Source organism: Otolemur garnettii, unplaced genomic scaffold, assembly GCF_000181295.1.
Source record: "Otolemur garnettii isolate 467f Iridium unplaced genomic scaffold, OtoGar3 scaffold00014, whole genome shotgun sequence".
In the NCBI taxonomy this organism is placed as follows: domain Eukaryota; kingdom Metazoa; phylum Chordata; class Mammalia; order Primates; family Galagidae; genus Otolemur; species Otolemur garnettii.
Genome location: NW_003852409.1, coordinates 1,560,699 through 1,570,328, shown reverse-complemented (window position 1 = coordinate 1,570,328; position 9,630 = coordinate 1,560,699). Strand labels below are relative to the sequence as shown.

At 53.2% G+C, this 9,630-nt stretch overlaps 1 protein-coding gene across 1 annotated transcript in view; it reads left to right on the top strand.

Moving 5' to 3' along the window:
• SHB (SH2 domain containing adaptor protein B) overlaps positions 1-8,828 on the top strand; it is a 135,096-nt gene extending 126,268 nt beyond the window's left edge. Inside the window, exon 6 of the mRNA XM_012802300.2 lies at positions 7,972-8,828. Within this exon, the coding sequence (XP_012657754.1) occupies positions 7,972-8,163 (192 nt within the window). The 3' untranslated portion in view covers positions 8,164-8,828. The remainder of the gene's footprint in view (positions 1-7,971) is intronic.
• Positions 8,829-9,630: the final 802 nt, after the last annotated feature.

Genomic DNA, 9,630 nt, shown 5'->3' with positions numbered 1-9,630 from the left:
AAAAAAAAAAAAAAAAAAAATCCTGGACCCTCTTTTCTCTTCCTGAAGCTCCGGCAACATTTCAGATGTCACCCCCTCCCCACTTCTGCTTTTACCCTCTCCCTCCAGTTTTTCTGTACACTTGGCTGAGGGCTGGCTAATGGGAACCTTGACCAAGGGGCTGCAAGTCATCCAGCCCACCAATCATCATTGCCCTCCCACTTACACACCTCTGGTGAAGGGAGGCTCACTCCCTCCACCATCAGCCCTGATCATTAAGAATTCATCACTTTGTTGGTTTTCTCCTGTGAAAATTACCCACCATGGCTCAGTGCCCGTAGCTCAGTGAGTAGGGCGCCAGCCACATACACCAAAGGTGGCAGGTACAAGCCCAGCCAGGGCCTGCTAAACAACAATGACAACTGCAACCAAAAAATGGCCAGGCATTGTGGCAGGCACTTGTGATCCCAGCTACTCGGGAGGCTGCAACAAGAGAATTGCTTGAGCCCTAGAGTTTGAGATTGCTGTGAGCTGTGACACCACGGCCCGACACTGTACCTAGGGCGACATAGTGAGACTCTGTCTCAGAAAAAGAAAGAAAGAAAGAAAATTACCCCCCATGGGTTCATTTGGATGTACCTCCTGCTTCCTATTCAAAAACAAGCCTTATGCCTGTATATGTTCGCCAGGAGAGGCATCTGCCAGTCGCCTTCTGCCTAGAGATGGCTTTCTGTCGTGATTTACTGAAAGACTTTACCCTGGCCACCAACTTAGAGCTTGGGAAATGCCTCGGTGTCTCAGGAAGGCTAATCACTGCTGATGCCTTTTTGAAAGTCTAATTATTTGGTTGTAAATCAAGTCTGCTTGGCTCAGCAGCGCTTGCATTTAGATGTTCTATCACAATAACTTGGCGTGTGTCATTGGCTTGTCACTTTGAACGCTGCCATGGTGGCCATGTGGCTCACAAGCCCCTGACCTGTCTCCTTAGACTCCTAGAACATTCAGCAGGCACACCTGACACAGTAGGAGGACCCGGTTGCAGGGAATTGAACTTAACGTCCTGGGACCCTGGCTTAGGAAACCCTGATGTCCTCAGTCTGTGACCTGGGCAAATTGCTTCTCCCTCTGACCCCTTGGTCTGTGCGGTGGTTTCTTGTATGTAATGCCAGCCCTCCTAACTTCCTTGTGAAGCCACAGGTTGGTCCAGGTATGGACCGAAGGATCATTTAAGGTCTTCCCAGCCATGGATCTGTGTGGGTAGGATCTGCCTGGGTTCTAGGTGAGTAATCGGACAGCCAGAGGTACACCATTTAAATAATTGCTTTAAGATGGGCCATGAGCTCCTGGGCTCTGCCCTGAGTTCATTGGACCAGTGTTGAGTCTCTCCTCTGGCTTCATAGCCCCAGGCAAGTGACTCTCATTCTCTGACTCTGCTCCCTGCCCATAAATCAGAGACCAGTCTCTCAGGGTTGCAGTGAGAGTAGGACTAGTGGTGCTGTGCTTCTCACATCACCTGGCAGAGCAGGCGCCCTATAGGCCCTCACTAGTGTCCTGGGGCAGCTGCCCCACGTTCACAGTGGTCAGGGAAGGGTTTCTGTAGAAACATTGACCTGGCAAAATGTCCCACCTCCAGGAGGTCAAAGAGAACATAGGAGGGGGGAGCAGAAATTATTATTCAGGAAGCCACTGCTTTCAAGACACACCACTGCCACCTTTGGGGTGGGGCTATGACAGGAACTGCCTGCTTTGCAGGTGTCTGGGTGGCCACAGAGGTGCCTTGCCACGGTCACCCTCCATGCTGCCTCCCTCACCTGTGGCCTGCAGGTGAGAGTTGGGCGGGCCCTGCCTCCCGCTCATTCAGCACAAACTCTGGAGTCTGCCTCACCCAGCTGGAGCAAGTGCACACCTGTTGGGCTGGAGGGCCCCCCATGCCCAGCACAGAACAGAGCCTGTGCTCTAGGGCTCAGAGCATGAGCACTTGCGGCCCTGGAACACCTCCCTCTCCTGAGAATCTTCATGAGCGAATTCTTGAGCGCACTTTCCATTCACAAGCCTATCGCTGTCCTTCCGCTGATCTGCCCCAGAATCTTTGCACAATGTAAATTTCAAATGTTTAAAATGGCCCAAGAAGAAGAAGAAAAGAGGAGAGCCAGGACTCACCCAGAAGTACATGGTTTTGGTTGTCTCAGGTTTGTATCTTATTTAGGCCTGGGCAGAGGGCCCTGGCCAGCTCAGTGGCCCCAGGAATGATTTATTTTAAAATCCTAAGGAAGTGACTGACCTAGTCTCCCCTGTGGCCTTGCTCAGGTAAAACTTCCATTTTGGTGCCGTTGGAGCCACCTTGCTGGAGTGACCCTCTTGAAGCTCTGTGGCCCTGCCCCTCCCTGAGCCCATGCTGCCAGTCCTCGTCAACTTGTCCTAGGACTGGTGCCAACCTGAAAAGGCAACTACTGTGTCTGGCCTCAGAGCAGGCAGCTTCTACTTGAGCTGCACTATACTGGGGACAGGTGGAGTGGCCACTAGCCTGCCCAGGGGAGCTTACATTCTGTAGGGGAGAGTATTTCCCCAGCTCTGGGCACACCCTAACTAGATGAGGAGGATGGATGGGGATTGGGTGTGTAGAGGGCTCCAGCTGTGTGCCAGGCATGTGCAGGGAGTCCAGGGGGCATAAAGGCTCAGCCCACTGAGAAACATCACAATGAACGAACAGGGTTCCTGAGCTCGAGATCACACCAAGCTGCAGGGAAGCCACATCTTGGGGCCAAAAGAGTCTAATGGCCACCCGGACACCTGAATCCATCTGGCTGAATAGTGAGCAGAAGACCAGGCTATGTGGTGGCTTCAGAGCCAGGCTTTGGAGTCTAACCAACATAAGTTCAAATCTTGGGCCACCATGTCCGCTGAGATGCACACAACCGTCCCATGCCTCAGTTTCCCCTTCTGTAAACAATGGTAGTTATACCAATATGGCAGCATTGTGAAGCAGTTTAAATGAGATAATATGTGGTGACAGCTCAGCTAAATGCCTGGTTCCCAGCAGGGGCTTGCAAAGCATTGGGTGTCGTTACTTCTGTATTGTCGGGAGCTGTGGACAGTTTTGAGCTGAGGAATAGTTTTCTTTCAACATCTGGCTCAAGAGAGTAGCTCCCGGCTTGGCGCCCATAGCACAGTAGTTGTGGGTTCAAACCCGGCCTGGGCCAGCTAAACAACTGCAACAAAAAATAGCTGAGTGTCGTGGTGGGCACCTGTAGTCCCAGCTACTTGGGAGGTTGAAGCAAGAGAATCACTTAAGCCCAAGAGTTTGAGGTTGCTGTGAGCTGTAACACCATAGCACTCTACCCAGGACAACATGGTGAGATTCTGTCTCAAAAAAAAAAGAGTAGCTCCCCAAGCACCTTTCAGACTAAGGTAAGCCAGGAATCCCTTCTGTGTCTAGATTCCTATAACTGGGTCCTATATGTTAGTCCCAAAGGGCAATTTCCATCCTTCTCCCTCATAAATATTATATGCAAGTATTTTTAAGTCATTTCTTCATGAAAAGAAGCGATTTAACATAACTATTACCCAGGATTCTTCATGAAATATGCATCAAGCAATTAGGTCTAAAAGCGAGAGGTGAGGCCTTGCACCCTGCTCCGCGGCCGGCAGCTGCAGGCTGAGTAATGTTTTATTAAAGCCCATGATTACGAGGCGAGGTGGGGCCTGTTATTAGGTCTGGCGCGCCAGGCACGTTTGATAATCCTGATGATGAGGAGGTGCTTTTTGTGATGATAATGAGCAATCTGAACACCCATGACAGCTTCAGCACCCCTGGCCTCCGCCAGCCTCACAAGACTCATTAGACAGGTCACCCACCCGAGACACCCCTCATTGTGACTTTGCTCTCACATGATGTCCTATTAAAGCAGACGGAGCTGATGGAAAAGGGAGAGATGGAGAGAGAGGCCGCCCTGGCAGGACGCACCCTGTTGCAGCTCCCCGGGGTGATGCACCCCAGAATGAGGGGGCCTGTGCTACCCAGGGTAGGGTGGCCCTGAGTCGGGCTCACCTGCCATGCTGTGTGCCTCATCCAGGGCGGGGTGCCTTCTGGCCTCGGTTTTCCCCAGGGTGGGTGCCCCAAGGGATTGATTGAGAGGAGATGACCTCCAGGCTGCTTCGGGCTTTGAGCTGCAGCACCTCTGTGCACACTCCTTACCTGCCGAAGCCTCTGTTCCCCACAGAGCTTTTCTTTTTTCTCCTTCTCATGCTGGTATCTCCTTTCACACAGAGGTAGGAGGCATTGAAGCTACCCTGGTGCCATTTTTAAATCTTCACCTGTGGTTTGGTGACGTCTTACTCCTGGGGACCTTGTAGCCAATCAGGACATACTGTTCACACAGGTCCCAGGAGTGTGTTCAGACAAGGCATCGCCAGACCTTTGCAGTGGTCAAGGATGGGCGAATAGTCTCTCAGGCCCCTTGTGGTAAGGTCACCACACTGCCTCCCAGCCGGGGGCTCTGCCAGCCAGAATGACCTGTTCTTGGCCTTTTGAAGGGCCCCTTGTACGTGTGCCAAATGTGGCCTTCAAGTCCAGCCCCTCTGCTGTTCCTGACTGCCATCAACCCTGTGCAGTGGGCACTGTTGAGGACAGAGGCTCACTGTGGAGTCCACATTTGCTCAGGGTCCAACGTCTCTCACCCACCACCCTGCCTGGCCTCACAGGGAGTGCTCAGAGTTGAGTGGGGCCCTCTCTTGGGTCTGGGAGTGCTGAGCTCAGGAGCACTGCTCTGGGCACCTATTGCTACTAGTTGCTATGTGACTTTGGGCCAGTTACCTCCCCTATGTGCACTTCACGCTTAAGGGGCCTGGCACACAGGAAGTGCCCTGGAAGCCCTACCCTCACAGGCAGTCCTGGCTGATGCCCCAGTGAGAGCAAGACTGGGGATCGTGGCATCAGTGGAGGGAGGATGTGAAGCTGCCTCCAGACCCCTTCCTACAGGAAGCCCTTGGGGGTAGGCAGCAGATTATATGTGAGGAATCCAGGATTCAGGGCTAGGAGCCATCAGAGGCCATCTAGTTAGCCTCCCTTGGATCCAGTGAGGATAGGGACAGAGCAAGGCACAAGGATGGGCTGAGGGCCTGGGAATCAAAGGGTGCATGCCGTGCCTGAGGCCAGGAGCTCAGCATGTGGCCACACTGTGGGCATTCGTGGGATCCTGGGGCTAGTCCCAGCTCCCCCAGTTTCTGAGCTTCACGAGCAGACTGCTACATGGGCACAGCCTGGTTCAGGATGGTAAGCTAATGGATGCTTAAATGGGTGAAGTGGAAGTGTGTTCATGGAATAAATAGCAGGCCCAGGGAGTCAGGAAGGCTTCACAGAGGTGTCTGCCACCTGCCTTCCTTGCTATCTGTCAGCAGGCAAGTTGGAGATGTGAGACCAGGGTGGCTCAGCTCCTCCCTCCTGCTCCGTCAGAGCACTGCCACCATCACTGCCCTCTGCCCTTGCTGGATGGGTGGTAAAAGAACAAACCAGTGTGAAAATGTCATGCTATCCCTTATTACTCGCTTTCCTAAGCTCTTGAATGTGAAATCGCTGGCCTGTGCTTTGTACCCGCAAAGCCATGGCAGTCACACGCACCCTGCCTACAGCTGTGACTCATCTCAGGCTCCCCTACTTTGTGACCCAGCCATAGATGTGTGCGAATCACAACACCCAGTGGTCTGGCCCCTACAACATCACCCTACTCAGCATGCACAGGGGGAAACAACGTGTCAAGGTCACACCCTCCTCCCTGCCTGGGCATCTCTTGACTTCTTAGTGCACACGCCCCCTTTTCCAGGCACCGCTGAGCATACAGCCTCGGAGAGCTTAGAGCTTTTTAACTCTCTCTTCTGTTCGTTGCTTCACTTAAGCGGTAGGTCCTTTCCAAGCTGGCCCGGAGTCCTGGCCTTTTGGGCCTGGTGGGTGGGTGAGTCTTCGCTCTCACGGGATTGTGCGTTTTTCATCTATAACACAGACCACTTCCTTCCCACCGGCCTCAGCATGCGCGCCGCCTGCCGCTTAGCCGTGGTGAGGCAATTCTCCAGTGAAGTGACCCTTCACTGAGGAGCAGAGCTTGCCACAGGCTCTGTAATTAGAACATTTCCAGCCTTTAAAAATCTTGATTTAAATTTCAATTCTTTACAGGAATTATTCTCTTGAAATGTAATTGCTCTCCCAAAGATTTCCGTTAAGACGAGGGTGACATCTCTAAGTATATTATTACAAGCAGATGAATTGCTCAGTGCCCGCACTTTATTAAGCATTCGTTCTGCCCATTTGAAAATGGTCTAGGAGCCCCAATTCAGGTATTTATAATAGAATGGGTGCCAGGGGGCCTGGGGAGTCCAGTCATGAATGGAAAAGATGCGTCTAAGCCCTCCAGTGCCCCTTGGGAACAGCGGAAGCCAGAAGAGGAGCTTGAGCAGAAGGGCTACTCTGTGTCCATGCAGAGTCTGGTGGGGTTGGGGAGGGACCGCCAGGAGGATGGTGGCAAGAGGTTAGTCAGAAACACCAGCTTTCTGAGTGGCAGACCCTTGGTCAGTTGGACTGTGCTTTGGAAATGCTAGCAGGGGTGCCCAACCTGTGGCTGTGTGCTGCACACTGATTATTTGAGGACTGATCTGCTTATCAGTGGTGTCAGATATCATGAAAAGTATGCACAGGCTTTTTTTTCTTCTTCTCAGTAGCTTTCATTAGTGTTTATGTATTTAACTGTGTGTCCCAAGACAATTCTTAGCTTTCCAATGTGCCCCAGAGAAGAAAAAAGGTTGGACGCCCCCACCTAAAGCATCTGTAGATGAGGTGGCAGAATCATAATGGAATCATAAAAGGCCAGTCATGGGGCTGAGTGGGCAGAGAAAGAGCAGTGGGACAAAGAACAGACTGATGGGGGAGTGAGTGACCCATTGTGGCCAGAGCTCTGGGCAAGAACTGGGAGAGATCTGCTGGGGCCAAGCAAATACTGGCAGGAGGACCACGGTATCCACTGTCTATAAGCTGATGCAGGGCAGGCTGCAAGGGCTGTGGAGCACACAGGCCCTGCTGCGATCTCAGAGGGATGCACCCATTGCCTTCCCTTCAGCAGACGCAGCATGTCGTTCACTCCCCCGCATATCTGAAGCCAGGGGTGGTGGCCAGAGGCTGGCCCCTGCTCCGTGGCACTCCTGGAAAGGCCTGAGTCTCTGTGGTACAGTCATGTGAAGGAAGGAGCTCTGCTCAGCAGACAAGCATAGGCTGGGCCTTGGGATGTGGGGTATACTCAGAGAGAAGGCAGAGGGGGGATACCAACCAGAGGCAGGCTGAGAAAGAGCACTTCTGCTCATATTCCATTGGCTAAAACTAGTCACATGGCTACTGGTGCAGGGGAGACTGGGAGATGTAGTTTCTCACTGGGTGGCCCCTTCCCAGTGAATTTCCTACTCCCCCACCACCCTGTTTCCTCATCTATTCATTGAGGGTGATGTCCCCTTGCCTGGCCCCTTCATCTTGGCACTGGGGACATGACACACTTTGCATCTTCCAGACAAGGCTTAAACAGTTATCCTGTAACAGAAAGAGGGGTTAAGTTTTGTTTTGCTTTGTTTTTTTCCCTGAAGAAGCCCCAGGAAGCTATGTGGGAAGACTGGCCTATGGCAATGGCTACTGCTGGTTCCTAATAGGATGCTGGAATTGGGCATGCTCTTGGGTACAGCTGCATTTCAGCTGGGCCTGGGTCCTGGCTTGGAGAGGTGCATCTCACAGCACCTTAGAGGCCAGGATCCCTTCTGTCCCAGCAGCAGGGGAGTCCTTGCACCCTGGTGCAGCCTGGTGCCAGAGGGATAGTTCAGAGGGGAATGGGTATGAACACAGGACACACCGTGCTCAGAGCAGGCTCGAGTGCCTTTCTGACAAAGTGCTCCCTGTTCCTCAGGCCCAGCAACACACAGCCCTGGCCTTCACTGTTCTGCATATCCTAACAACCTCTGTGTTTTGTTCACAGGAGCAACCAGGGTTTTATGCACATGAAACTGGCCAAAACCAAAGAGAAATACATTCTGGGTCAGAACAGCCCCCCGTTCGACAGTGTCCCGGAAGTCATCCACTACTACACCACCAGAAAGCTGCCCATCAAGGGAGCGGAGCACTTGTCCCTCCTCTACCCTGTGGCTGTGCGGACCCTGTGAGTGGCTGGCCCCGCCCTGCTTTATGGCAGAGCCTGAAGAATCTGAGGTCCCTACCAACCAGCCCGGCCACCAGGCTGTGTCCAGTTTATGTCGTGTGTATGGTACTAGCACACCACTGCATGTCTCTAGAATGCTGTCACCACTTATGGGGGCTGGAGAAAGCCTGGACAAAGACAGAAGGACAGCCAGCACACCATCCCGGCCCCCACCCACCCTTCCTTGAGTTTCTGTGAATTAAAATATTTGCAAATCCAAAGAGATGCCTCCCAGGATGAACAGAGGCAGAGCAGTTCCCAGGGTGCGCAGGCCGGACTCCCTGGGTCGCATCTCTTTGTTCTCCAGCTGTCACGAATTCACACCTGTGTACGGGGTGAAGTTATCCCTATGGGCCCACTGGTGCTGGGAGCCACGTGCTGGCTTTTTTGAGAGCCCAGGGGGCTCCAGGGGCCTGCCCCCACTGAGAGAATGTGTATGTGTGTGTCTGTCCGTCTGTCTGGCGTGAGTGTGTGTGAGAACCAGATCACACACACAGGAGGAAGCCCACTGAAATACTTATTCACTCAGTGTAATCATTAGGAGATCTTCAAGGAATCATTGTGCAGTCCAAAAGAGGATTCAATTATTTATGACTAGGGTGTGTAAATAAAATAGTCGTTTAATATATAGTCTTAGCCCCTTTTTAATATACCACAGAGGGTCTCCAAGGGCAGTGCTCGCCTGCTGGTTTCATCCCCAGAGGAAGGTACGTCTCCTTGCTGGCTGCTGTGATAGGCCTGAGGAGGGGTGGGGAGCTGGGGCCTTTAGCAGCCTCTGGACAGTAGGGCATCTGCCCCAGGGGCTGAGATGACCAGAGGGGTTTTCTGTGCCCCCCCGGGGAGTCAGCCTGCAGGAAAGTACTCCCAGACTCTGCACTCAGGCTCCAGCAGCGGGTACAGTCGGGAGCCTTGGTGCTGAGGAACAACCAGGCTTTCCCGCCTGCCAGTGGCACACAGCACCCAGCAGTCTCCATAGGCCGCCCTCACATTCTTTGGTTGGTGCCATCCATGAGGTATTTCACGGGAAAAGGGAGACTTAGGGAGTGATTTGCCTGATGTCACACAGCTGACAAGCAGCAGAGCTGGCTCCACAGCCAGTGCTCTTTCATCAGGTCCACAGGGCCTTGCTGTTACTCTGCTCATGGAGAAGGCAGACTCCTGACTTCTGGGTCACTGCCACTGCTTCCGCCTGGATAATAGCTCCACACACGCAACCTGCCCCTGCTCTTCCCACATATCCAGGTAGACTTGGTATAGCTGAGTCCCAGTTCTGCCTCTCCCGCCCACCCAGCAGCGGCCCGGCTGCCAAGAAAGGCGCAGGGAGCCTCTGCCAAGTGCGTGACATCCGGCCTGCCCAGCTGGCCTGAGTGGACTGGAAGTTTGGGGACTGTACCCCTGGTACCCATGGCAGGGCGTGAGGGGCTGAGCTTGC